This window comes from Aureococcus anophagefferens, assembly GCF_000186865.1.
Source record: "Aureococcus anophagefferens unplaced genomic scaffold AURANscaffold_11, whole genome shotgun sequence".
Lineage (NCBI taxonomy): Eukaryota > Pelagophyceae > Pelagomonadales > Pelagomonadaceae > Aureococcus > Aureococcus anophagefferens.
The window spans coordinates 20468-47631 of NW_008705571.1; the positions used below are offsets into that span (position 1 = coordinate 20468).

At 71.8% G+C, this 27164-nt stretch overlaps 6 protein-coding genes across 6 annotated transcripts; 3 read left to right on the plus strand and 3 right to left on the minus strand.

Moving 5' to 3' along the window:
* Positions 1–193: 193 nt before the first annotated feature.
* AURANDRAFT_27175 (hypothetical protein) lies at positions 194–1444 on the plus strand (the record flags this gene model as incomplete). Its single annotated transcript, XM_009039268.1, has 2 exons — positions 194–622; positions 764–1444. 2 exons carry the CDS (start codon positions 194–196, stop codon positions 1442–1444), a joined length of 1110 nt encoding a protein of 369 aa, XP_009037516.1.
* Positions 1445–2508: 1064 nt separating this feature from the next.
* On the minus strand, positions 2509–3327 carry Grx1 (selenoprotein; the record flags this gene model as incomplete). The annotated part of the gene is made up of 1 exon (XM_009039543.1): positions 2509–3327. A coding segment is annotated over one exon (819 nt), but the record flags the coding sequence as incomplete, so codon positions are not given.
* A 95-nt stretch (positions 3328–3422) lies between these two features.
* On the plus strand, positions 3423–8613 carry AURANDRAFT_64590 (hypothetical protein; the record flags this gene model as incomplete). The annotated part of the gene is made up of 4 exons (XM_009039269.1): positions 3423–5957; positions 5981–6099; positions 6702–6873; positions 8512–8613. The coding sequence occupies 4 exons, from the start codon at positions 3423–3425 to the stop codon at positions 8611–8613; spliced, it is 2928 nt and encodes a 975-aa protein (XP_009037517.1).
* A 1970-nt stretch (positions 8614–10583) lies between these two features.
* AURANDRAFT_64591 (hypothetical protein) lies at positions 10584–11567 on the minus strand (the record flags this gene model as incomplete). The annotated part of the gene is made up of 1 exon (XM_009039542.1): positions 10584–11567. The coding sequence occupies one exon, from the start codon at positions 11565–11567 to the stop codon at positions 10584–10586; it is 984 nt and encodes a 327-aa protein (XP_009037790.1).
* Positions 11568–12332: 765 nt separating this feature from the next.
* Positions 12333–13019, plus strand: AURANDRAFT_59061 (hypothetical protein; the record flags this gene model as incomplete). The annotated part of the gene is made up of 2 exons (XM_009039270.1): positions 12333–12389; positions 12492–13019. The coding sequence occupies 2 exons, from the start codon at positions 12333–12335 to the stop codon at positions 13017–13019; spliced, it is 585 nt and encodes a 194-aa protein (XP_009037518.1).
* Positions 13020–24714: 11695 nt separating this feature from the next.
* Positions 24715–25182, minus strand: AURANDRAFT_15555 (hypothetical protein; the record flags this gene model as incomplete). The annotated part of the gene is made up of 1 exon (XM_009039541.1): positions 24715–25182. A coding segment is annotated over one exon (468 nt), but the record flags the coding sequence as incomplete, so codon positions are not given.
* Between the last annotated feature and the right edge of the window lie 1982 nt (positions 25183–27164).

Sequence of the window (27164 nt, forward strand, 5' to 3'; positions counted from 1 at the left end):
GACGCCTCGAGCTGGTGCAATGTCGAGGCACCGTGGCACATAAATTTAGCGAGTGCGGCAGCATCGGCCCGGTGCATGGGCATGGGCAGCTCAGGTCTGATGCCTTGGGCAGCGCTCTAGCGACGCAGCAGCCATGGCGACCTGGTTCGAGCACCGGGTCGTCGCGGCCTGCAGCCTCTGCGAGGCGGCGCACATGTACGCCATCTGCAGCCTCTTCGCCTACGCGGCCTTTTACGTCGTCGACAGCGGCTGGGCGTCGGACCGCGACGCCGCGGGCTTCGTCGCGGGCCTGCTCGGGTCCGCGGTGACGCTGGGCCGCATCCCCGTGGCCGCGCTGTGGGGCGCCGCGGCGGACGGCTTCGGCCGGCGGCGCTGCGTCGTCGCGAGCATGGCGGCGCTCGCCGTCGGGCAGGTCGCCTTCGGGGTCGTCGAGTCGCTGCCGGCGGTCCTCGCGAGCCGCGCGCTCCTCGGCGCGTCCTGCGGCTGGCCCGTCGTCTTCCCCATCTACGCGTCCGAGGCCCTGGGCCCGGAGAAGCAGAGCCTGCTCATCGGCCGCGCGATCGCGTTCGGCGGGCTCAGCATCCTCGCGGGCCCGGCCGTCGGCGGCGCGACCTACGGGCTCGTCGCCGCGCGGCCCGCGCTCGCGCCGAGCCTCGTCGGCGCCGCCGTCGCGGTCGCGGCCTGCGCGGCGGCGGCGCTCTGGCTGCCGGAGGAGCGGCGCGCGCCGGCCTACGCGCGGGTCGCGGCGGACGCGGAGCGGGAGCTGCCCGAGAAGGGGGCGAAGGCCATCGAGGCGCCGCCGCCGGAGCACGAGCCCTGGTGGGTCGGCTTCCGCGCCATCTCCGGCGGGCCGCTCCTGTCCGTGACGGCGAGCCGCATGATCTTCGGCTTCAACGAGTTCGCGGCGAACGAGGCGACGAGCCTCTGGGCCGTCTCCACGCGGCGGAGCGGCGGGCTGGAGCTGTCGCACGGCGCGCTCGGCGCGCTGCTCGCGGCCGCGGCGCTACCGCCGCTGGCCTTCTCCGCGACCGCGTTCCCGGCGGCGGAGCGGCGCGCCGGCGCGCGGCGCGCGACGTCGGCCGCGGCCGCGGCCGCCGCGCTCAGCGTCGCCGCGATGCCCTTCTCGCGTTCGCCGTGGGCCGCGGGCGTCGCGATGGCGCTCCACGGCGCCGGCTACATCTGCGGCCAGATCGGCATCCTGACCATCACGAACAACGCCGTCGAGTCGAGTCGACGAGGTCGCGTGGGCGGCGCGATGAGCACGGCCGAGGCCGTCGCGAAGGGGCTCGGCCCGTGGAGCGCGTCGGTGCTCTTCGCCGAGTCGATTCGCTCCGGCGGCGCCGCGTTCCACGCCGCCGTCTTCCTCGGGCTCGCGGCGCTCTACGCGACCGCGGCGGTCCTCGCACGCTCTCTCCCGGCGCGCGTCGACGCCGCCGCGTCCTAATAGGAGGGCCGCGCGTCGGCCGGCGACCCGCAGCTCGCGTGCCGTCGCAGCGCCCAGGCGTAGAGCTCGTCGTCGTAGGGGTCGACGGCGCGCACGAGCGCGGCGTCGTCCGGCGGGAGCTCCGGCGCCTGGCCGCCCTTCCTCGCGCGGCTCTGCGGCCGCGGGTGGACGACGTGCGTGCCGAAGCGCGGCAGATCCTACGTTGGCAATGATGGGGGTTCCTAGAGAGTGCGACCATCTCACCTCCGTGAAAAAAACGACGTCGAAGCTGGCGAGGAGCTCTTTCGCGCGTTCGAGGTCGTCGCGAGTCACGGCGCCCCGGGGACCCGGGCAGCCCCGGAGGCACGTCTCCAGGGAGAGCGGCCCGAGGCATCGCCCGTTGAAGGCGCGCACGTAGGCGTTGTCCGTGGCCGTGAAGTTCGCGGGGTCCGGCGACGCGAGGAACGCCGCCGCGGTGCGATTGTACGGCGTCCGGAGCGACGTCGCGAGCAGCACGCCCTCGCGCTCGAAGACGGGCAGGCAGCGCGCGTCCGTCGCGTTCGCTTCCTGCGGCCACAGGAACGTGTCGTCGGCGTAGTCGTCGTCGCGCCTCCGCCACTTGTCCTCGGCGGCGGGCGAATCGACGACGATGGCCTTGCTATTGGTGTCACGCCTCCGCCACTTGCCGGCGTGGGCGCGCACGAAGCTGAGCGCGAAGGAGCTCGAGGCCTTGCTATGCTTGCGCAGCAGGGCGATGCTGCCGTTCCGCCGCGCGATCGTGCCCGCCGGGTCGCACCAGGTCTTCGCGTCGCAGCGCGACGCGAGGAGCACGAGGAGCGCGCCGCATCCTCTCCGATGAGGCTGCCCATCGTCCATCATCGTGAGCAAGGTGACTTCACTCACTACTTCAAAGTTGCTGCGTCGTCGCCCGCGGCCGACGCGAGCGCCGCCGGCCGCCGAGTGGAGCGGCAAGGGTGTTATGAAAATTACCGAGCGCGCGAACGCGGGTCGCCGGGGCCGCTCGGGCCGCGCGCGCGGGGGTCTTCCCGCGCGCGCGGCCGTCATTCGCCCGGCGGCCGCGTTCACCTCGTCTGGAAGGTGACGTAGTACCGCTCGGCGGCCGCGATCATCTCCTCGCGCGGCGCGGCGGACGCGACGACGGCCGGGCGCGCCGCGACGGCGCGCGCCCAGGCGGCGACGCGCGCGAGGCCCCGCGGCGCGAGGACGTCCGCCTCGAGATCCACTTTCCTGAAGCGCGGCAACGTCACGGCCCATCGTTGGACCCAGGGCGCGGCGACGGCTTCGGCGAGCGAGACGTCGGCGCCGAGGAGCAGCGGACCGCCGCGCTCCTCCAGGAGCGCCTCCAACTCTCCGAGCGTCGCGCCGAAGCCCGCGACCGCGGCGTCGGCGCCGGGCTGGTCCTTCGCCGTGAGCACGGCGTAGTAGGCGGCCTCGACGCGCGGCCAGGCGTCGAGGAACGCGTCGACGAGCTCGGCCGCGCCGTCGGGCCGGAGCCGCGGACCGGCGCACGCCTCGATGCCGTCGACGAAGCGGCACACGTCCACGCTCTCGACGACGACGTCGCCGCCGTGCTCCAGGAGCGGGACCTTCGCCGCGCCCTTCGATCCCGGCCGCGCCTGCTCGTAGAGCTCGACGAGCCGCGGCGGCTTCGCCGAGAGATCGACGAGCTCGTGCGTGAAAGGGATGTCGCGTTCGAGCAGCGCGATCCAGGCGCGCTGGGCGAACGGTCAGACGCCGCTGTTCCACAGCGTCGTCGTCGTCGCGGGTTGCAGCGCTGCCGAGCCAGCGGCGAGCAAGAGCAGCGCGAGCATCGTGTAACGCGATCGGCTGCGAGTCGCAAGCATCATTGCTCGCAAGTGCTCAGTGCATGTTGTCTTCAACATCACGATGAAACTCCACTGAATCGGCGCGACGCCGCAAACGCTGCGTAGAGGTGGGCGTCCCGGCGCGCATGTCGTCGCGGCGGCACTCGAGCCCCATGCTGCCCCCGATGGTCGTCGAAGGGCAGCCGCTGTGTGACCCGGAGCCCCCGCCGGGTCGGGACAGCAGCCCGTCGCGCCTGTCGGGCGTGTCCGGGCTGCCGCCGCAGGACGTCGACGCCATCGAGGCGCGGGCGTCGCGCGAGAGCGAGCGCGACGGCTCGCGCGGGCGCAAGCTCAGCGCGGCGACGTCGCGGAGCCCGCTGCCCGACGACGACTCGCGGCGGACGGCCGACGCGGCGGCGGCGTCGCCGCCGGCGGCGGCCGTCGCCGCGCAGGCCGCGGCGCTCCAGGAGACGCTGGCGGCCATGCGGACGCAGATGCACGTTTTGGGCGAGCGGCTCGACGCGCTCCAGAGCGCGGCGCTGCCGGTCGGCGCCGAGCGGCCCGCGTCCGCGTCGTCGGCCGCCTACTCGGGCCGTCCCGGGTCCTTCGACGCGCCGCGGCCCGGGTCCTTCGACGCGGGCTTCCACCGGCGCGCGACGGCGCCGGAGCCCGGGGCTTTGGACGTCGCGGGCCCGTCGCACCGGCGCGCGACGGCGCCGGACCAGAGCCTGCCCCCGGGCCTCCTCGGCGGCATGTCCCTGCCGGCGGCGCTGCCGCCGGACCAGGTCCCGCCCCACTACGAGGAGCCGTCGCCGGCCATGTCCTTCGGCGGCCGCTACTCGTCGGAGCGCGCGAGCCGCGACCGCCGGAGCTCGCGCGACAGCCGCCACAGCCGCGCGTCGAGCAACGGCGGCCTCATGCTCGCGGCCGCGGGCGAGGTCCTCGCGGCCGCCGCGGCGAGCGACGGCCCCATCGACCCCGGCGCGAAACCCCGCGAGCGGCGGCCGACCATCGCGTCCATCTACCACGGCCACCGCTGCGGCTGGGACACGTCCGAGGACGCGCAGCGCCTCGAGCAGCTGCTCAAGGGCCCCCAGCGCGGGAGCGACGGCGCGCAGGCGGCGAACTTCTTCGCCGCGCTCGACGCCCGGACCATCGTCCGCTCGCGGTCGCGGGCCAAGGTCGCCTGGGACGTGCTTCTGGTCTTCGTCGCGGCGCACGAGGCCTTCGCGGCGCCGCTGCTGTGGGCGTTCGGCGACCGGACGACCTACGCCCTCACACCCTTCTGGCCGTCGGAGATCCTGGCCTACGCCGTCCTCGTCGGCGACATCCCCGTGTCCACGCGCACGACCTACTTTGTGGGCGAGCGCGAGGTCCTGGACCCGCGGACGCTCGCGGCGCGCTACGTCTACTCGCCGGCCTGCGTCCTCGACGTGGTCGCCTGCGCGCCGGTCTGGGTCTTCGAGGATCGATCCCCGCGGCTCCTGCGGCTCCTCTGCATGAGCAAGCTCGTCACGAAGCTCCAGACGACCTTCGTCGACGCGTCGGCCGCGTTCCGCCTCGCGCAGCTCGTCGTCCTGCTCCTGTACGCGATCCACTGGTCCGCGTGCTGCTGGGTCGTCATCATGAGCGAGCCCTTCAAGGCCCAGTTCGGCTTCTACGAGTGCGCCGGGTCGTCCGCGGATTTCTGCGAGTCGTGCGAGTCGCCGGGCTGGGACGCTCGGGCGTGCTTCGACTGCTGCGACAAGGACCCCATCGGCATGCGCGACGCCTACGCGCGGTCCATGGTCCACGCGACGTCCCTGCTCTTCGCGCTGGGGACCTTCATGCCCGAGGCCTTCGGGGAGCAGGTCTTCTTCGTCTGCATCATCGTGCTGGGGGGGCTGCTGAGCGCGTCGATCTTCGGCGCGTTCGCGGTCGTCGTCGGCGAGGTCTTCGCGGGCGAGAACAACGTCCAGGCGCGCATCTCGGCGACGTCGACGCAGATGGCGCGCATGCACATCCCCCGGCCCATGCGGAAGCGCGTCCACGACTACCAGCGCCACATGGCCAAGCTCGAGGAGAGCGGCGCGACCGTCTTCACGAAGGACTCCTTCATGAGCGACCTGAGCCCGGCGCTCCGCGGCGACCTCAAGCTCTACTTGTTCTTGGAGACCATCGCCCAGAACGTCTTCTTCCTCAAGGCGAACCCGTCGCAGCAGCTCCTCGGCATGATCGTCGAGGGCCTCTACACGGCCGTCTACATGCCCGGGGACCTCATCATGCGCAAGGGCGATCCGAGCGACTGGATGGGCTTCATCGGCACGGGCGGCGAGGTGAGCATCGTCGACCCGGACGAGAAGGGGCGCACGTTCACGAAGACGCTCGCCGAGGGCGACTACCTCGGCGAGATCGGCCTCCTCTACGACACGCGGCGGACCATGGACGTCGAGGCCGTGGGCCACTGCCGCATCCACGTCCTCAGCCGGTCGACGCTCGACCGCATGCGCGAGGCCTACCCGAAGGAGACCCTGAGCCTGATCACCTCGATCAAGTCGGACGTCGAGCTCAAGAAGCGGCTGAGCATCGAGGAGATCGCGGCGCTCAAGAAGGACACCATCGTCGCCGACATCCGGAAGAAGATGCTCGCGTCCGTCGTCCAGGACCAGTCCTACACCGCCGAGTCGAAGCGGCAGAAGCGCGCGTCGGGCCACGCGGGCAAGCGCGGCGTCCGCGGCCCTCGACGTCCAAGCTCGTCGTGCCCATGGCCGGCGTCCAGGAGGAGTCCAAGGAGCCGACCACGGACCCCGTGCCCGCGCGGAGCCTCGACGAGAAGACCGTCGCGGACCTCGCCGCGGACGCGGCCGCCGCGTTCGACTAGCGCATAATTCGTGATTCCTTTTACGCGCGACCGCGCCTGCCTCCTAGAGCCAGGCGAAGACGGCGCGGGTCTGCTTGTCCGCGGGCGCCTTGGCGACGAGGCCGAGGTCGAGGAGGGCCGAGAGCGCGTAGCGCGCGGGCGCGTCGTCGCCGCCGGCGCCCGCGAGCCGCGAGACGGCCTCGTAGGCGGCGGCGTCGCGCGGCGAGGCCTTGGCGGCCTTGGCGACGTCGACGACGACGCGGAGCTCGTCGTAGTCGGCCTCGACGTCGCGGAAGACGACGCCCGCGTACTTGGCGAGGAGCCGCGCGCGCGCCGCGCCGTCGCCGGCCTTGCGGAGCGCCGCGGGCGCCTCCCAGTCCTCGGGCCGCAGGTCGACGGGCGCGCTCGCCGCCTCGGCCACGGGCCGCCAGAGGCCCCGGTCGCGCTCCGCGGCCCCGAGGCGCAGGCGCGCGCGGCGCGGCGGCGCGCCGTCGCGCCCGTCGACGTCGACGTCGCACCACGCCTTCCTCGCGCGGTCCGCGTCCCGCAGCTGGCGCGACAGCTCCGTCGACGAGATGTCGGCGAACTTGGCGCGCGGCGCGGACCGCCGCAGGTGGGCGCGCTCCGGCGCGGGCGCCGGCGCGGCCCGGGGCTCGGCCGCGGCCCGGGGCTTCTTCGCCGCGGCCGGCGCCTTCTTCTTCGCGGCCGCGGGCTTCTTCTTCGGCTTCGGCGCGGCCTTGGGCTTCTTCGGCGGCTTCGGCGGCGGCACGAAGGCCTTGACCAGGGTCCAGGGCAGGCCCGGCCCGTCGTCCGCGCCGGCCTCGCGGAGCTGGTAGCTCACCGTCGCGCCCGCGACGTCGAGGTCGTAGACCGCGACGAGGCTCGACGTCGCGGCCTTCTGCTTCGCCGCCTCCTCCTTGAGCCGCCGCGACAGCTCCGTCGACGTCTCGCCGGCGTCGTAGGCGCTGGGCTTGCGGCGCACGCGGCGGCCCGACGGCGCGGCGCCCGCGTCGGACGGCGCGGACGCCTCCGACTTGGCGCGCGCGTCGACGACGGAGCCCAGGACCCGGGCGGCGACGGCCTTCGTCTTCCCCGGGAGCGTCACCGTGATCTCGTCGCCGGGGCCGGGCATGGGGTCCGCCTCGGGCTCGCCGCGCTTCCGGCTCGCCTCGGGCGCCTCGGGCTCGGGCGCCTCGGGCGCGTCGGGCTCGGGCTCCGGCTCCTCCTCGACGACCTCCTCCTCCTCCGGCGGCTCCCAGGCGGGGAGCTCGTCGATCTCGCGGTAGGCGACGCCCGCGGGCGCGCCGTCGCCCTCGGCGGCGGGCTTGTCGCCCGCGGCGAGCGGCTCCGCGGCGAGGTGGAGCCACTCGGACGTCTGGTCGACGTAGACGATCTTGAGCTTGCCCGTCTTGTCGCTCTGGCTCGTCACCGTGCCCGCGTAGAAGGCGTCGTCGCCGTCCCAGTAGATCTCGACCAGGCTCCCGAGCCGCGCGTCGCGCGGCCGCGGCGGAGGCTTCGGCGCCGCGGGCGCCGCGACGGGCGCGGGCCAGTCCCGCTCGCCGTAGATGCAGGCGTCGCCCCCCGCGCGCGCGACGACGCCCGTGCGCGCCACCCCATCCAGCTCGAAGGCCACGCGCTGGCCGACGGCGGCGGCGTCGTCGCGGTCGACCTTGACGTTCGCGTGGCACCGCTTGAGCGCCGCGACGACGGCCCGGGCGCCCGTCGTCCCCGCGGCGTGCTGGAGGCGCCAGACCGCGCGGCTCACGGGGTGCGTGTCCAGGGGCGGGCAGAAGAGGGCGATGGTCTTCGTCGTCATCGTCGCCAAGTCGACGTACGTGCAATTCCGCCACTGCGCGTGGTCCCGCATGCACGCGCCCACGACGACGCTCCGCCGGTAGCCGTCGGCCGTCGCCAGGTGCGCCGGGGGCCGCCGGGGCCCCTTGGCGACGCCGGGCTGGTGCGCCAGGTCGTACTCGATGACGTCGCCCTTTCGCGGCGCGTCGTCCCAGCGCCACAAAGCGTCGAAGTCGCCGGGCGCCAGCGCGAGCTCGACGGCGCCCCCGGCGTCCAGCGCCACGCGCCGCGTCTTCGCGCCGTCCATGGGCGCGTCGGCCGCGTTCGGCGCCACGGCGCCGCGCGCCCACGCGCCGTCGACGAGCGCGACGACGCGGTCGCCGCCGTCGACGGCCCGGTCGTCGCGGCGGCGCCGCCGCGCGGCGAGCTCGGCGAGGATGCGCTGCTCCGCGCCGTCCTCCTTGAGCTTGCCCAGGAACTCCTTGTTCTTCGCGTGGCCGCTCGGGTTGAACCAGTTCTTGACGGCCTGGAGCACGACGGCGTTCTGGTCGACGTCGCCCTCGCGCAGCAGGTACAGGTCGTGCTTGCGCCGGTTGCCGCGCACGAGCTCGCGGTAGAGCTCCTTCCAGGCGTTCTTGCCGTCCTTCCTGTCGCGGCGCGCCGCCGCGGCGACGGCCCGGGCCGCGGCCGCGACGTCCGGGAGCGCGCTCCGCTCCGCCGCGGAGTCGTAGGGCGCGCCGAACAAGTTGTTGCACTCGAAGAAGAGGTGCGTCACGGCGCAGTTCGCGTGGCCCAGGGTGTCCCGCAGCCGGCCCAGCTCCGCCGGCGCGAGCACGAGCTCGCCGAGGTTCACGGACCAGACCTGCGGCCGCGCGCGCGCGGCCGCGAACGTCGCGAGCGTCGCCTCGTCCACGCCGCCCTCGGCCGCCGCCGCCGCGAGGCCCAGCGCGACCTCGACGTCGTGCTCGTAGAGCTCGGCCAGGCCCGGCTCCGCCGCCAGACCCGCGTCGTCGTAGCGCGCGTGGTAGACGGACACGTAGGGGCCGTACGCGTGCGCTCTCACCTTCGACTCCGTCGCGGGCAGCCAGCCGTCGACGGTGGCCTTGCAGAGCTCGGCGTGGCCCTCGACCTGGACGGCGATGCGCCGCCCGAGCCACTTGTGGCCGCTCCGCTTCCAGCGCCGGCCGCTGCTCGCCGCAGCGCCGTCGCCGGCGCCGGGGCTCCGCGCCGCGGACGACTTCGGCGACGCGCGGCCGCGGTCCGACCGCAGGAGCGGCGCGTCGTCGGGCGCCAGGAACGCGAGGAGCTTGTCGAAGAGCGGGCCGGCCTGGAGCGGGATCGCGCCCTGGAGGAACGCGATCTGCACCGGCGGCCGCGGCGACGCGAGCAGCTTGTCGAGCACGTAGGCGACCTGGTCCTTGCGCTTCTTGTCGATGAGCGTGTCGATGTGGAGCACGCTCACGCGCCGCGCGTACTCCTTGGCGTCCGCCGACGGCGCGAACCAGTCGTCGACCTTGCCCTGCCACGCCGTCGCCTCCTGCGGTTTCGGGGCGGCCGGCGTCGCGCCGCGCGCGCGCGCGGCGGCGGGGGACGCGGCGCGCGCGCCAGCGTGTAGAGCTCCGACGAGTGGTCGCCGAGGCGCACGAGGTCCGGCGCGACGGCCCGGTTGCGCCCGCCGAGCACGTAGGCCACCTAAAAAGGCTTCTCATCGGAGTTTCGGCGACGCGACGCGGCGCGCGCCTCGAGCGTGCCGTCAGCATTAATTTTCTTGACGATGCCGACGCCGCCGCTGCCGACCTTGTCGCCCTCGGCCACGGTCACCGTGGCACCCACTTTCATGCCCTTGTCGCAGGCTTTGGCCATCGGTTCAAAAGCTCGAGACCCTGTCCACTGCCAAGCAGCCGCCGCTCGATCATTTGTCCGTCACTACGGAGACCTCCAAATCTGGACCTCGTCTTCGGCGGCCGGCGGCGTCCGACGGCGAGCTTGCCGCCCGAGTCGCAGCAAGCTGCTTGGCACGAGCCTCGGAGGGGTTATGACGCAGCGTCGGACGCAAAGGGCGCGTCAAATTTCGTCGCGAAACGCGCGAGAGGGCGGAGAATTCGATGGTCGGGATGTGGGTGACCGCCGGGGCCAAGAGCGCGTCGGCATGGGGTCCGTTATTCAGGGGACCCATACAAATTACGTTCGGGATCTTCCCGCGAGGGCACATGCGAGCCTCACCTGAATTTAGATGCCCATCTTCGGCCCGAACTGCACCTCGGAAGTGCGGGCGCGGAGTGCGGTGCGGGGCTGCCCCATAAGCGAATCCGGCATGCGCCAGCCCAAAGCGCGGCTTCGACAGCCTTCGGTCATGGTTTGATCGAATGGGAAGCGCTCGATGTGGTGGGCGAGGTCGATGACGACCCGCGGACTGCGAAAACCCGGCTCGTCGTGCAAAACGACCTATAAATCGACCGATCTCTGCATGTGCGATGGCTGAAACAATCGGGTCTCGATGGTAGCGCCAAGGGTTATGCCTGCCTCGGGCGTCCTAGCCGCGCCAACCCCCATCGCCGCCCCCTCCATGGCGAAAAGTGGGCTAGAAATGGTCACCCCATAAGCTAGCGGAACCAAATACATACAGCGAGCCGGCTCGGGGTTGCTTGGCAGAGCTGTCCGTTCGAGGGCAAGGTGCTGCGCGGCCGACCGCCGCGCCGCGTTACAGCGTCGGGACGCGCGGCGTGCCCGTCTCGGCCGCGGCGCCCTTGGGCCTCGGGCAGGGCACGCAGGCCGCCTTCGGGAGCATGGCGAAGAGCCGGGCGACGTGGCCCTTGGACTCGTCGTTCCGGCCGAACGCGAGGGCGATGCAGGGCTCGTACTTGCGCGCGAGCTGCTCCGCGCGCGTGCGCGTCTTGAGCCCCGGGGGGAGCTGGTTGACGGCGGCGATGGCCGTCTGGAAGACGACGCCGCTGAGCTCGTAGAGCGGCGCGTGGCGCGCGGCGCACTTGCCCGCGGCGGGGCACCGCGCGGCGACGCATTCGAGCGCGTCGACGACGTCGAGGTCGTTGGCGACGTAGGCGTTGACGAGGAAGGCGAACTGGCCCTCGTCGGGCCTGTGGCGCCGGAGGAGCGCCGCGAGCACGGTCTTGAGCAGACCGCGCGCGGCCCGCGTGAGCTCGTGACGCCGGGACAGGTCGCGCGCGCACTCCTCGACGAGCGCGTGGGTCGCGTTCATGACGTAGGCGAGGTCGTCCGCGGGCGATGTGTCGAGGTCGACGTCGGCGTCGCGCATCTCGTCGATGGCTTCGCGCTTGAGCGCCTCGGCCGCGTAGACCGTCCGCGCGGACTTGGGCTCGAGGACGCCGCACCGCGCGCAGAGGAGCCGCCCCCCCGGCGGGTCCCCGGCCTTGAGCGACGCGTAGCCCCCGCAGTTCTTCGGGCAGCCCGCGGACGTCGCGGCGTCGCTCGCGGCGCAGCGGTCGCACGCGCAGGCGAAGTCGAACTTGCGCTCGAGCTCGGCCGCGCGCGCCGCCGCGGTCTCGCCGCGCGCGTTGCCCAGGTAGGAGAAGGCGACGACCTCGCCCGCGGCGATGGCCCGCGTCGCCGTGAGCTCGAGGCCGCCCGCCGCCGCGTCGTACTTGAGGTTCGGGTCGCAGGAATGCGAGCAGAGCGCGCCGTCGACGAAGAGCGCCGCGCGACCCATGTCGACGCCGTGCGCGTTCGCGTCCAAGCGCAGGAGCAGCGCGGCGACGTCCTCGGGCGCGCCCAGCGCGTCGCAGGCGATCGTCGTCGCCTGCGCGAGGCGCAGCGCGCCGCGGCCGTTTTCGTCGTCGACGGGCGCGTGGTACAGCGTCCTGACCCGTTTCATCGTCGCGTCGTCGGCGGCGACGCACGCGGCGAGGAAGGCCCGCGCCGCGGAGTCGTTCGTCGCGCCCGTCTCCCAGGCGAGGGTCGCCTTCTCGGCGAGGACGACCTCGCCGAACGTAAACGCCCGCGCCGCGACGAGGTGCCGCCCCAGGGCCGGCGAGTGCGCGATGCGGAGGGCCGCGCGGTGCTCGTCCGACGCGAGGCCGTTCCACTCGAGCGGCCCGGCCACCGCGGCGCTCTGAAAGAGCGCCATCTCGGAGAGGACTGGTGTACTTTAGAGCGCCACCATCGTCCAGTAGGGCAGCCTTGCCTTCGGCAGCTTCGAAAGCCGAGCTACGTTTCCCCCAGCTTGCACCAGCTCGCTCTACGACACGTAGCTTGTCCGAGCGCCCGTCGTCGCCGCGAGACCCGCCGAGGTGCCGCCGCCGCGTCCGGGAAGTTTCCAGCGCGCCGTAGCGCTTCCGCCGCGGGCCCGGCTGCGCGCCGCGAGCCGCGCGCGCGCTCGCGCGCGCCGACGGCCGCGGGGGTCCGGCGGCTGCGCTTTTCCGCGAGGGTCGCGCGTTTTCCGGCGTCGCGCCTCATCCGCCCTCCCGCGCAGACCATGTGGCTCTTCGACTGGGTCTTCAACGTGCTGGCCAACCTCGGCGCGTCCGCCGGCGTCCCTCGGCTCCGCGGCGCGCGCGCGCGCGCCCCCGGCCCGCGCGCGCGCGTCCGCCTCGCCACAAACTCACGAACACCCGTGCTAGGCCTGTACCACAAGTCGGCGAAGATCCTGTTCCTCGGGCTGGACAACGCGGGGAAGACGACGCTGCTCCACATGCTCAAGGAGAACCGCGTGCAGATCCACCAGCCGACGCTCCATCCGAACCAGGACGAGCTCATCATCGGCAACATCCGGTTCAAGACCTTCGACCTCGGCGGCCACGAGACGGCGCGGCGCCTCTGGAAGGACTACTTCACGACCGTCGACGGCGTCGTCTACATGGTCGACGCGCTCGACCGCGGCCGATTCCCCGAGGCCAAGCGCGAGCTCGACTACCTGCTCACCTGCGACGAGCTCGCCGCCGTGCCCTTCCTCGTGCTCGGCAACAAGATCGACGCCCACAGCGCGGCGTCCGAGGACGACCTCCGCTACGCGCTCGGCCTCTTCGAGACGTTCGGGAAGGACACGGCGCGCCGCAACAACGACGACGACAACAAAATCCGGCCCATCGAGCTCTTCATGTGCTCCGTCATCCGCAAAATGGGCTACGCCGACGGCTTCCGGTGGCTCGCGCAGTTCTTCTAAGGCGCCGCGCGGCGCCGCCGCGCCGGGCCGCCGCCGCGGCGGCCCGCGCGGCGCGGCCGGAAGCGCGCGGCGCGGCCGGAAGTTCGGGCCGCCTCGACGCCGCCGCGGCGGGCGGCGGCGGACCGCGGCCGGGCAGCGCGCCACCTTCGACCGACGCGGCGCCGGCGGAGCGCCGACGGGGCGGCCTTCGGTGGTTCCGAACCACGGGCCGCCCGCCTCCTCGACACATATATATTTACCACCACCACGCTATTTCTTTTCGGCTTTTGGGGGCCCTCTGGGGTTGCGGCACCTCGATGCGGGCTTTTTGGGTCGCGTTTGAGTCGCGTGTAGAGGCGTGCGATTTAGCCCCGGCGGGCTCACGAGCACAATTCTGAATCGCAAGGCCTTCCGATCCTTGATAGATTACGCGTCAAGACCTCCTGCACCACACGTGCCGCACCTCTCGCGCCCTCGCAGAGGCCGTGAGGCCTCCCGTCACCTCATACGAACGCCCCGAGCACACCGCCGCAAAAGAATCGACAATGATGGCCTCCTCTCCCGTCGGTGCCACCCACGCCGCCCTCCACTCGGCGATCGCTCACAGCTACGGCTACGCGCCCCGCGCCGACGAGCCCCTCGCGGTCAGTCACTCCCTACCGACGCCGGCCAAACCCGTGCCGCTCTGGAAGCAGCAGCTCCGCGCGCCCGCGGCCGTGCCGGACAAAAAACCGAAGGCGTCAAAGAAGAAGTCGCCCGCGTGGTCGCCGATCCGCCTCGGCGCGCGCCTCGCGCCCACGGGCTCCCGGAAGCCCCGGAGCCCCGCGATCTGCCCCCGGCCGCTCAGCGTGCCCGACTTCGACGCGGCCGGCGCGCGCGTGTCGCCGTCGAAGCCGCGGCCGGACCTCTTCACGGCGCCCTCGGAGCGCGCGACGCCGACGCGCCGCGGCGCGCCGACGAAGCAGCGCGCGTCCAAGGCGCGCGGGAGCCCCCACCCCCACTTCCTCCCGAACCTCGGCGCCGGCGACAGCGACGACGACCGCTGGGACCACTTCGTCTTCATGGACGTCGACTCGCCCGTCGCGTCGCTCGTCGGCGCGGCGCGGAGCGACGCGACGCGGCGCGACGTCCGCGCCGCCAGCTTCTGAGCGCCCGAACACCCGCCGGGTCGCACACCGACCCGAGCCCGCGCCGGCCCAGGAAACGAAGCGTTCCCGTTCTCCTCCCGCCCGCGCGCGCCCCGCACCACCTTCTTCTTTACGCACCTTCCGCGTGTTTCTCGTGTCGCGGATGGGGGCTCGAGGGTTCTGCTCGCGCGGGTCTCCTCGCGATCGACGTCGTCGGCGCGGCGCGGCGGTCGCGACGACCGCGCGTTCGAAGTGGGCGCCACCGCGGACAACCCCCCGTCCTCCCAAGTACACCTGGATCGAGCAGAGCCGTCCCCACGAGAAGAACAACCACTTTCGGACCCGCCGGCGCCGCCGTTCGCTTCGAAGGAGGGGGGAAGCACCACTGAGATTGCCTATCCGTTGCGGTTTATTTCGTTGCGGCTCGCTGTATGTGTTTGGTTCCGCTCATCGGCTCGCTCTATGTAATTGGTTCCGCTGATTTCAGCCCGAGACGGCATGGAGGCATTAAATTTAGTCGAGCGCGCCTACCACCGCGCGCGCGCCCCCGCGTGCAAGATCGCTGGGACTGCGCATAGCGCGCACATGGGGGCTGCCATCGGCGAAGGAGCGGCATCGTCTAGATTGCGATTCGCTGAGAACGCGAGCGGTTTCGGACGACCGATTTGACCGACGCGACGCCCCTCCCCCGGCCCGTGAGCGGCCCGGGCAGCCCCGCGCAGCAGCAGGGATCGTCCGCCATCGACCCGCGAGCGCCCTGCCACAAGGGCTGGCCCAGAGGAGCCGAGGAAGTCGATCTGACATGTTCGGGCTGAAACCGCGTCGCGCGCGGCCGCGTGGCCGCGCGCGCGTGTCGCACGTACTTCGAGCCAAACCAGCAACTGAGCAGCCCGAGGGCACCAGACGTGTACCCCGAGCCTCCGCGCCAGCCAGCATGCTGCCCGAAGCCCAAAAAGTGCTGCTCTGGCGGTCAGAGAGCATGTCGAAAAGTAGCGAGTTCGCGAGCACATAAAAATCGACCGCCGACGCGGCCATGGTCACGGCGCACACTCCTGGAGAGAGGGCGCGCCCGGCATTCAGACGCATGTTCCCGTGACCATGGCCCCGTCGAACGCCGCGCGACAGCCAAATGCAAAGAGAGGCTCTCCATGCTTCTCCCCTCATCGCCGCCGAACGCTCAACTTTCGCAAAACCTTGCATTTTGACGCCGGAGTTGCCCACCAGAGGCGACGTCTGCCGCGGGAGAGCTGCTCCACATCTGTGCGCGCCGCCGGGAGTGGAGCCGCGCGACCGGTCCGCCGGTGCCATGGCCGATCCCTTCGCGTCGGCGGGCGACGCCTTCGCCGCCTTCGGGGCGCCGCCGCCGCCGCCGCCGCGGACGGACCGGCGCGCGACGCTGTCGCCGGGCTTCCCGCGGAGCCACCAGGCGCCGCCGCCGCCGCCGCCTCGGAGCGCGGCCCCGGCCTTCGGCGCCCGGTCGGCGCCGCCGCCGCGGCCCGCGAGCCCCCAGGGCTCGATCGCGCCGCCCGCGGCCGGCCCGCGGTGCGACCGGTCGGCGAGCGAGGGCATGTGGAGCCAGATCGACGCGTTCTCGTCCGGCGGCCGCGGGCGGCCGCCGGCGCGCCAGGCGCCGCCGCCGCCGAAGCGGCCCAGCGGCGCGGACTTGTTCCGGGGCGCCGGCCCCGTCGCCGCGCCGCCGCCGGACCGCGCGCCCGCGAACCCCTTCGCGCCGGGCGCCGCGAGCTCGCTGCCCGCGTCGTGGCTCCACGGCAGCGCGCCGGCGCAGCTGGGCCGGGCGCCGCCGCCGCCGCCGAACCCCTATAACGACACGCGGAGCCGCGCGAGCTCGTCCGTGTCGACCGTGGAGACGCTGCTCACGTCGCCGTTCGACGGCTTCGAGCGCCGGAGCCACAGCGACCCCTTCAACGCTTTGGACCGCCTCGGCGAGGTCGACTCGCCGCGGCCAAAGTCGGCGGAGACCATCTCGCCGTCGGCGGCGGCCGCGGCGTCGCAGTGGGCCGCGTCGCCCGCGGACCTCGACTTCGTCGGCATGAGCGTCGGGGCCGCGGCGCCGCCGCCGAACCCCTTCGGCGCGCCGAGCGCCGCGCCGAACCCCTTCGGCGCGTCGAACCCCTTCGACGCCACCCCCTCGTCGAGCTTCCCCGCGCGCAAGGCGTCCTGCGACTCCTTCGGCGAGCTCGGCGAGGACGACTCGCCCGAGGCCGACGCGAAAAAAAGAAACAAGGAGAAGGAGCACAGCCTCCGCGAGCTGCTGTCCACCGAAGAGACCTACCGCGACATGCTCGCGACCTTCGTCGAGCGGCTCCAGCGGCCCCTGGCCTGGTGCTGCGCGAGCGGCGCGCCGCCGCCGGACGCGCCGGAGCTCCGGAGCTGCCTCCCGGAGGCCGAGGACGCGCGGTGCCTCCACCGCGCGCTGGCCCCGCTGCCCGCGGAGGCGCTGCTGGCCATCTCCGAGGAATTGATCGTCGAGCTCCGGCGGCGCTGCGCGCCCTTCGACGCCGATCACACGCTAGTCGGGGGCGTCTTCGCGCATTTCGCGGATCGCCTCGCGGACGCGATGTGCACGTGGTACGACTGGCACGAGCGCGCGGACTGCGAGGTGCGCAAACTGGTCGAGAAGTCCATCGCGACGCGCGTCTTCGTCAAGCGCGCCGCGGACGACAAGCGCTGCAAGGACCACCAGGTCTCGAGCCTGCTGATCGCGCCGACGCAGCGCCTCGTGCGCCAGCTCCTCTTCCTCCAGCGCCTATCCAAAACCACGCCCGCGCACCACGCCGACAGCCAACCGTTGAAGGCCGCCGAGGCGACGTGGATCAAGACCCTGGAGGCCTGCAACGCCGTCGCGGGCGCGCACGCGATGCGGCGGCGCGCCGAGGCGATCGAGTCCGTGCTCGACGGCGCGCCGCGGAACGTGCTCGTGACGGCGCCGGGCCGCAAGCTCGCCCACGAGGGCGAGCTGACGAAGATCGGCGGGTCGACGGTGCGGCCCGACTACTTCTTCCTCTTCGAGACGCTGAGCTCGACGGAGCTGCTGCACACGTCCGCGCCCGACGCGCAGGGCCACTTCGCGTTCAAGCGCTTCCTCCGCGTGCTCCACGTCGAGGACGTGGAGCTCGGCAGCGGCGCCCACGAGGGCGGCGGCATCGACCGGAACCGCATCTACGCGCGCCGCGGGTCCATCGGCGGCCGCACGGCGACGTCGTCGGCCGCGGGCGGGTCCGCGCCGACGTGCGAGGAGGAGGACGGCGCGTCGCTGCTCCTGCGCGTCGTCGCGTCGGACCCGAGCGACCCGAAGCATGGCCACGTCTACAGCCTCGGCGGCGAGCGCCAGGCCCTCGTGGAGTGGAAGTGCAAGATGACGAACGCGCTCGGCAAGTCGTCGTCCGAGTGGCGGCTCCGGTTCAAGGGCGACGTCCAGGTCCTCGGCGAGGCCTTCGCGACCTACGCGGCGGCCGAGGTCAAGGACCCGGCGCTGCGCAGCTGCTTCATGTGGTTCTTCAGCGGCCGCTTCGGCGGCATGGTCGTCCGCGCGACGGCGGGCAAGAACCGGAGCGGCAAGCTCGAGTGGCACGAGGCCTACCGCGTCCAGTCCGTCGACGGCTCCCGCGTGCCGGCGTCGGCCCTCGTGAACAACGCGCGCCTGCGGAAGCGCGCGGCCCAGGGCGACGTCTTCCGCATCGTCGCGCGCGACCCGCAGACGAACGTCGAGAAGACGCTCGTCCTCGCGTCCGACGACAAGGACCTCATCGTCGAGCTCATGGCCGCGAAGCCCTAAAATCACATGTAGTATGCTTTTACATCAGGGCGCAGGCCTCGGCGCCCGCGGAGCTCGGGTCCTTGAGCCGCGTCGTCAGCCGCGCGGCGATGGCCGCGGCCGTCGCGTCGGGCTCGGGGCTCCAGATCTCCGTCGCGACGCGGCCCTTGCCCGCGGCCCGGACCTCGAAGGCCGACCCCCGGCAGTTGATGGGGTACTTCTCCAACAGCTGCTCGCAGCCCTCGGGCACGAAGAACGTCAGCCGGTGCGTGCCCCCGGGGAGCTCCTTCCGCGCGTAGGTGACCTTGAAGCGGTCGACCATGTCGGGCTTCGCCTGCTTCCGCGGCGCCGGCGGCGCGGCCGCTTCGCCGGGGCCGGGCAGCCGCGCGGCGAGCCAGCCCGCGAGCTTCTCGACCTGCGTCGACACGTTGACCGCGCCCGAGACCTCGCCGTCGTCCTCGGGCGGCGCGTCCGCGGTCCACGAGTCCGCGGTCCCGCCGACGCTCTCGACCAGCTCCGCGAGCCGCGCCTCCGCGCTCGCCTCGGCGGGCGGCGGCTCGACGAGCTCCGGGCTCGCGGGCGCGTCCGCGTCGTCCTTGGACTCCGCGTAGCCCAGCGACGGCGCGCCGTCGGCGTCGCGCGGCGCCTCCTCGAGGAGCGGCAGCCGCGGCGCCTCGAGGCCCAGCGCGACGCGCGGCGGCTCGACGCCCCGCGTCTCCAGGGTTCGTAGACCTTCAAAAATCGCGTCGCTCTTGCCCATGCCCCGCCCGCCGAAGAGCGAGAAGTAGCCGCCGATGGCGACGTCGCTCCGCGTCGCCAGGTGGAGCGCGACGGCGCCTCCGCCGTCGAAGCCGCCCACGAAGACGCGCTCCGGCTCGATGCCGTCCTCCAGAGCCTTCCGGATCTGGCCGTAGGCGTCGCCGCAGGCCCTGTCGACCGTGGCGGGCCCGTAGTGCGTCGCGCCGACCTTGAGCTTCGACACGGCCGCGGACGTCGGGTAGACGACCTCGCAGCCCCGCGCGCCTAAAAACTCGTCGAACTGGCCGTCCCAGGCGAAGGCGTTGTTGAACTCGACCTGGGCGCCGGGGCCCGTGTCGCCCGCGCGGTGGAGCACGACGACGCGCGCCGTCGCCGGCCGCGCGACGCAGTCGCCGTTGCCGACGTCGCCGCCGACGGCGGCGAGCGGCGCCGCGGGCTCGTCGGCGACGTCGTCCGACCGCTTGCTCATGGGCTCGGGGATGGGCATGCCGTCGTCGAGCGGGTCCGACTTGAGCGTGTGCGCCGGCAGCGCGTCCGTCGGCGGCTCGGGGATGCCGGCCTTGGGCGCGTCGACCTGCCGCAGCAGCGGCCGCTCCTTTTCGCGCGCGACGTCCCTCTCGTCGTCGCTGCTGTCGACGATGTTGTCCCACTTGCTGTAGTCGACCATGGCGGTCGCTGGCGCTGCTCGCCTCGCTGGAGCGCGCTGCGACGACACGCAGCGGCCTCGACGCGAGCTCGTTTGGCTAGTGGCAAAATCGCTGAACTTGAGGGCCGCGTCGACCTATGCAGCCGCGCGGCTCCTCGGCGCTCAAAATCGCGCGCGTAAACGCGCCACGAATTCGTCATGCTCGCCGCGGACAAGCTCCTGCTCAAGGGGCGCATCGCGCAAAAGTCTGTGGTCCTCAAGGAGAAGGAGTTCACGCTGCACCACCGCAACTTCACGACGGTGGGCACGCAGGCGGCGGTGCTCGCGGGCTTCAGCGTCACGGCGCTCGTCGAGTTCGGCGCGCCGCGCGAGTCGAACCGCGTCCTGCTGTTCTGCTTCTACGCGAGCCTCGTCTTCTCGCTGTCCACGAACGTGCTCTGCGTGGGCAAGACGACGCTGCTCAGCGTCTTCGGCACGTCGCTGGCCATGCGGGGGCCCGACGGCGCCATGGTCTCCGCCGTCGACGGCATGTACAACATGCGGCGCGACGTCTTCCTGCTCTTCAACGCGGGCATGTTCTCCGTGCTCTTCATGGGCATCTTCGGCGCGTGGATCCTCTTCGACGCGCTCGCGGCCGGCGCGATGACGCTCGTGCTCGGCGCGGGCATCTGGGCCATCGTGTCGAACCAGGGCCGCATCGTCGCGCTCTTCGACTTCGCGGAGGCGGACGCGGTGCGCTTCGACGACATCTTCCGGGTCGTGCGCAACATCCGCATCCAGCCGCCCGCGTAAATTACTAGTAGGGATCGAGCTTGCGCTGCGCGGCGATGACCTTCTTCCGGAAGGACGCGAAGGCGAACCGGTCCGCGTGGTCGATGAGCGCGGGCCAGGAGAAGGGCGGGAAGGCGAGCTCCGGCAGGGGCACGGCCTCGTTGAGGCCCACGAGCCGCCGGTCGACGCGGACGGCGGCGGGGTCGGCCCGGGCGATGGCGTCGGCCGCGCGCTTCGGCACCGCGCCGTCCGCGGCGGGCGCCTCCGCGAGGATCGTCTCGAGGTCGCCGAAGACCTCGAGCAGGGCGCAGGCCGCCTTGGGCCCGACGCCGCGGACGCCCTCGACGTTGTCGCTCTTGTCGCCGACGAGCGCGAGGTAGTCGCCGAGCTGTCCCGGCTCGACGCCGAACTTGGCGACGGGGTCCACGTACGCGCCCTTGGCGTCGAGCACGCGCACGCCGTCGTAGGCCGCGAGCTGCAGCAGGTCCTTGTCGCCCGTCCAGACGTCGACGCCCTCGGCCGCGTGCTTCGCCGCGAGCGTCGCGATGACGTCGTCGGCCTCGTGGCCGTCGACCTTCGTCACCGCGGCCCCAAAGGCGACGGCGGCGTCGGCGCTGTCGGCCATCTGCGCGTAGAGCGCGTCGGGCGCCTTTTTGCGCTGGGCCTTGTAGGCCGGGCTCAAAGCCGTGCGCCAGTTGTCCTTGCCCCGGGGGTCGAGGCAGAAGACGATGCGCGCGCCGCGGACCGCGTAGGGCAGCGCGACCTTGAGCAGCGCGTTGGACACGCCGAGCGTCGCGCCGACGGGCGCGTCCTCGCTGCCGAGCGACGGCATGCCGTAGAAGCTCCGGTAGATCAAGTTCGTCCCGTCGATGAGCAGCCATTTCGCGGGCTCCGGCCCGGCGTCGTCCGCCGGCGCGGCGGCGCAGAGCGTCGTCGACGCGCGTTTCAGCGCGGGCGCCCGCGTCAGCGCGCGCGCCGCGGCGGCCAACAGCATGATCCTGGATAGCATGCGCTTCGTCTAGTTGCGCTGCAGCTGGGTCGCCATCAGCTCTTGGTGCTCAGGTCAGTGATGCACTCACAATGCACACGTTGGCGCTCGAGCTCCTCGATGGGGGCGCTGCCTTCGGGGCTGCCGCCGCCGTGAGGCGGCCCTGTAACACACTCCACTAAAAAAGGCGATCATGTCGCAGCAGCACAAGTACGCCGAGACGTACCGCATCGACGTGGGCACGGACGCGATGATGCGGCGCATGCAGGCCATGGTCGCCTACAACACGATGCGCCAGGACGGCGAGGTCTCCGGGGCGAACCTGCTGGTGAAGCGCAAGTACTCGCGGAAGCACGTCGAGCGGAACGTCGACTCGCTGAACCCGAAGAAGAACAAGGACATGACGTACTACGAGTACGGCTGCTCGACGGACGGCCTCCGCGAGGATCTGGGCGTCGCGAACTACCACGAGGATCAAAAGAACCGCGAGGAGATGCAGTGGTCCAACGAGATCCACCGCGAGGAGGACGACGACGACGAGCACCGCTACCAGCTGAAGCGGAGCCTGGAGGAGGTGAAGATCCGGTGCCGAATTCAACCACTGGTTTGGGTGGTCCTGACCAAACTTGAGAATTCTCTAGCTCGGTCAAATCGAAGTCGATTCGGCTGATTTTTGGACGAATCGATTGCTCTCGTCGAGTTCTCGAAGCACGGCCGAAGAGATTTTGTCGAAACTGTCGCGTACGCTCACATTGAAGTCGAGTTGAATATTTGAATTCGGCACAGGTGAAGATCCGGTGCCACCCGTTCATGAAGCACGAGATCAACCACCGGAGCATTCGCGCGCAGATGCCCGGCTGGGACCCCTTCGTCTTCGCGCAGAACCTGCTGGACGTCGAGGCGGAGAAGATGGTCTTCCTACGGCAGGAAACCACGAACAAGAAGCGCACGCGGAAGATGATGGTGCAGACGCGCGTCTGCCTCGACCTCCAGCGGCCGGGCCCCGTGCAGCTGAGCACCGTCGACTACGCGAAGCACCTGGCCAAGTCCGAGGGGTTGACGCTGAACGAGTGGTGCAAGGAGCAGGACCAGAAGGTGGACCGGCAGATGGAGCGCGACCGGCTGAAGCTTCTGGAGCAGCAGCGCAAGGCGCAGGCCGAGGCGTCGGACCCGCGGCCCGACTTCGACCTGCTGCGCGCGGGCGAGATCGCCATCATCAACGCGCGCTGCGGCTCCAACGCCGTGGACCTCGCGAAGCGGCGCTGGCTGCGGAAGATGACGCCGTACCGGAGGGGCCGCGACATGGCGACGCTCGTGTCGATGATGGCGCTCCGGTCCCAGGGCTTCGGCATCGTCCACAAGGAGCAGGACGTCGTCTGGATCGAGACGGAGCTGCTCATGGGCGGCGAGCGCGTCACGGAGGACAGGGACCGGCTCCTCGAGCTCGGCGTCACCCACGTCTTAAAATGCCAGCCCGCGTACCCGAACCAGTTCGGCGAGGACTTCATCTACTGCCGCGCGTTCGTCAACGACAAGGAGTCCGTGCGCCAGGACGTGCTGCGCGTCGAGTACGCCATGGGCCTCCAGTTCGCCGTCGAGGCCCTGAACCTCGGCGGCCGCGTGCTCGTGACGTGTCCGTCGGGCTGCCGCTGCTCCGCGGCCGCGGTGATCTGCCTCCTCATGATGCGGCGGGGCATGCGCCTCTCCACGGCGGCGCAGCTCGTCAAGCTCCACGAGCCGGACATGAAGATCACGCGGTCTCTAGCGCTCTTTTTGAGCCTCTACGAGATCGAGCTCCACCACGAGACGTCCGTGAAGCGGAACAAGCACTTCACGAACCCGTCGCTGAAGCAGCTCGTCGAAGAACTGGAGCTCGACGTCGCCCTGCCCTGGCCCCTGCCCCTGCTCATGCTCGCGGGCGAGACGGTCATCCCGGACCCCTACGCGTTCTGGTACGGCAAGCCCAAGACGGACAAGCGGTCCTGCCTCCGGAAGTGGTGCTGCTGCTGCTTCTGGACGAGCCCCTGCACGCTCGCCTGGCGCGCCTTCCGCCGCGTCGTGCGCAAACTCACGGTCAAGGCGCCCGAGGTCGACGCGCTCGCGGCGCTCGACGAGGGCTCCGTCGCGTCCGCGGGCACCGTCGTCTCCGCGGGCGCCGTCGCCTTCGACGAGATGTCCCTCACGTCGGAGACGTCCCAGCTCACGGAGGGCGCCGTCGACGGCGGGTCCGTGCTCGACGGCCTCGGCGCGACGCTCGCGGCGGAGACGAAGCAGTCGCGCGCGTCGCGGCGGCGCGCGGCGAAGCGCTCGCAGCTCAAAGCGCGGACGATCAACGTCGCGGCCAAGCCCGGCGGCGCCGAGGACCGCGAGCGCCGCGACTCCGCGTCGTCGATCATCACGCTCGACCCGGCGATCCCCGAGGACGCCGAGGCGAAGCCGCCGCCGTCGCCGGAGAAGCCCGCGGCCGAGGACGCGTCCGTCGGCTCCAAGGGCTCCAAGGGCTCCAAGGGCTCCAAGGGCTCCAAGGACACGCAGGGCTCCAAGGTCTCGACGCGCTCCGCGAAGAACGCGGGCATGTTCGCCTCGTCCGTGCCCGAGGGCATGTTCGACAAGCCCGCCGAGGGCAAGAAGCGGAAGAAGACGCTCGTGCAGCAGGCCCTCCGGCTCCTGCCCAAGCGCCAGACGCACCGCGAGCGCCAGATCACGATCACCTACTAAAAACTGTTGTTGTTGTTTATGTTCGTTTGTTCGTGTGCTTCCGGGGGACGCTGGTGGGCTCGCATGAGGCTTGCAGGCGTCGCGGCGACTTCAACGACGCGTATTTACCTCTCGGTTGGCGAGTTGCAGTCAGACGATGATGCGATCGGTGCTTGCCCTCCTGGCGCTCGCGTCCGCGAGCGGCCTGTCGCGACGAACAGGCGCGCTGGCCGTGCGCGGCGGCAACAGCTGAGCCCCGAAGGCGAAGGCGCCGCTTTCGCCGAAGAGCAAGACGAAGAAGAAGGTCGAGCTCGCGGAGAAGCCCCTGGCGCCCAAGGTGAAGAAGGCGCGCCTGTCCAAGGACCTCGAGGGCAAGCTCGCGGCGCGGAAGAAGCGGGGCGCCTTCGGCACGCTCGTGCTCATGGTCCGCGCGTTCTGGGGCTCGCTCCTCGACCCGTCGTACACGCTCGTCAAGACGAAGAAGTCGAACGTCCACTCCATCTACGACAACGGCGCCGGCGGCCCCGCGCGGCCCCACATCGCCTCGGCGGGCGCCGACGTGCCGACGAGCTTCGGCTCCTCGGGCGGCGGCGGCTGAGGCTAGGAACCGCGCGAGACGCACCGTCTCGCGCGAGCGACGGACGAGGCGCGAGCGACGAGCGCCGGCCGAGGCGGTGCGTGATGACGGCGCCCCCGCTCTCCAGCGCGGGCGCGCCCGAAACGCTCCTCGGCCGGTCCCCGCGGCGGAGGCGACACCAGATGACGGCGCGGCCGGGAACGTAGGATCCCGGCCGCGCCCGAGCCGTCGCCCCGACCAGGACCGCTCCGCCACGTCCACACCCCCCCCTGGGCACCTAACAGCGACGTTAGGCCCCCTGGAGCTTCGGGTTCGGCGCGTTGTGGAACGTGCTCGCGGGGTCCATGAACGGGGAGCCGGGCAGGTTCCGCGCGTCGTCGAGGATCGCGTCCATCTTCATCTCGTCGGAGGTCTTCTCGCCCTTTTGCTTCTGGCGCTGGTCGAACATGATCTTGCGGATCGCGCCCTGCGTCTTCTCGTCGTACTCGTCGATCTTCTTCGAGCTGTCGACCTGCGTCGCGTCGATCGTGTCGCGCTTCGGCGCGTCCTTGAGCACGCTCCGCCACCAGGTCTCGCGCGTCTTCTCGAAGGTGAGGACGACGGCCGCGCGGCCGTCGTCGGCGTGGTCGAGCGTCCACATGGAGTCGTCGTCCTTGATCTTGTCGTAGAGCTCGCCCTCGAGGACGTCGTCGACGCCGGCGATTCTTAGAGAGATGCGGCCCGCCGTGATCTTGCATGTGACGTCCTTGGACCGCGTGCCCGGCGGCGCGTCGACGGTCACGGTCGTCTCCGCGAGCGTCTGCGTCCACGCGTAGAATTCCGCGACGCCGCCGTTGCCCACGGGGATCTGCTGCCCCTCGTCGTTGTAGCGCACGCCGTCGAACTGGCCGTCGGCGCCGGACGCCGTGGGCTTCGCGGGCACCGGCGGCGGCGGCGGCTTCCGCGCGCGCCGGTCCGCGCGCTCGATCATCGACGCCTGGGCAGGAAAAGGGTGATTCAAGTTCGCTTCAACTTGAGTGTTCCGCGCGCGCGCGTTCCGGAAAAAGCATCCACGCGTCGAGACCGTTCCGAGAGATGATCGCTCGTCCAAAAATCAGCCGAAACGAGTGGAAAACGGCCGAGATCGGAGCCTTTGAAGTTGGGAATTTCGCTCTCTTTTCCTGCCCTGATCGACGCCTCGCAGCCGCGCCGCGCGGCCTCCGCGGACCGCTCGATGTCGGAGCCCTTGAGGGGCTTGAGCGCGTGCTTCCCGAAGGCGCTGCGGACCATGGCCTCGGCCTTGCCGGGGCCGAAGCCCGCCTCGTAGCGCGTGTTCTCCTTGCCGTCGTGCACGACGTAAAAGTCCGTGCGCCGCTTCAGGAACCCGAAGAAGCTCTCGAGGAGGGGCTCGATGCCGCCGCAGCGCTGCGCCGTATGCATGAACATCTCGTCCATCTCCTCGGGCGTCGGCATGGCGATCGCGAAGCGCTGCGGGCCGCTGTGGCGCGCGAGCGGTCGAGATGGGCACCAAAGCGGCACCACGGCGTGCACGTTGACGTACCGTATCCGTGCTCTAAACAGGTGCATTGTGTTAGCGCCGTCGGGCGTATGGGCTTCTGAAGGGCCGCGTCGAGGCCCGGTCCGCGCCGCCGACGTCGGTTCGCCAATGGGGTCCTTCGGCGCGCCGACGAAGAACCTCGGGTCGCGGAGCCTGCCGCAGCTGCGGCCGAGCCCGAGCAAGGCCGCGGCGTTCCGCGGCAGCGAGGCGAAGCGGCTCAAGCTCGAGGCGCTGCGCCGCGCCAACGACGACGACAAGCTGGCGCGGGCGAAGCGGGCGGCGGCCATGGCGCGGCGCGTGGCGACGCCGCTGCGGAAGAGCGCGCACTTCCCCGGCGAGGCCGCGGCGACGACGCTCGACCCCGGCCCGCGCGAGCCGTCGCAGAGCAGCAAGCCCGGGTCGGCCTACGGCCAGCTCGCCCCGGCGAGCCGCGAGGCGCGCCTCATCAACGACGTCCTGGGCCCGGCGGGCTCCGCGTCGCGGAGCCGGCGGAGCCAGACGCCCAAGACGCCCGACGTCGGGCCCGTCGACTGGCGGGTCTTGGCCGCGTGCGAGGTCGTGCTCGACCGCGAGGACGAGGTGCGGCGCACGCAGGCCCAGAAGGACAAGGTCGTCTCCATGCACAAGGAGCTCCAGACCCAGCTGGAGCGCAACGCCGCGCGGCGCGCGGACGAGCGCGAAAAGAAGCGGGACTGGATGCGCGCGGTCCGCGAGGAGACCGCGCGGATCAAGGCCGCGGAGGAGCGCGAGAAGCGGCTCAAGCACGAGAAGCGCATGGCGGACCGGGAGATGTTCCGGGAGCAGGCGCGGCTCCAGCGCGAGAAGCTGCTCGAGGAGAAGGCGCGGAACGCCGCGGCCGAGAGGCGCGAGATCGACGCGGCGCGCGCGTCCCTCAAGGCCGAGGAGGCGCGCGCGAAGCGGGAGAAGGAGACGAACAAGGCGAAGCAGGAGACCCTGCGCCTGGAGATTCTGGAGGAGCGCCGCGTCAAGCAGGAGCGGCGCCTCGCGGAGTGGCGCGAGACCGAGCGCGTCGAGCGCGAGGCCGAGCGCGCGCGGCTCGAGGAGGAGCGGCGGCGCCGCGAGATCTCGGAGAAGCGGGAGGCGACGATCAACAAGTTCACGAAGCTCCACGAGGCCGGCGCGGGCAAGCGCGCCGCGGACCTCGAGCAGGCGGAGCAGGACCGCGTCGAGCGCTACCTCGCGGCCCAGGCGCGCAAGGACGAGGCGCGCCACTTCAGCGACCTGGAGAAGATCCGCGACACGAACGCGAAGATCCGCGCCGAGAACGA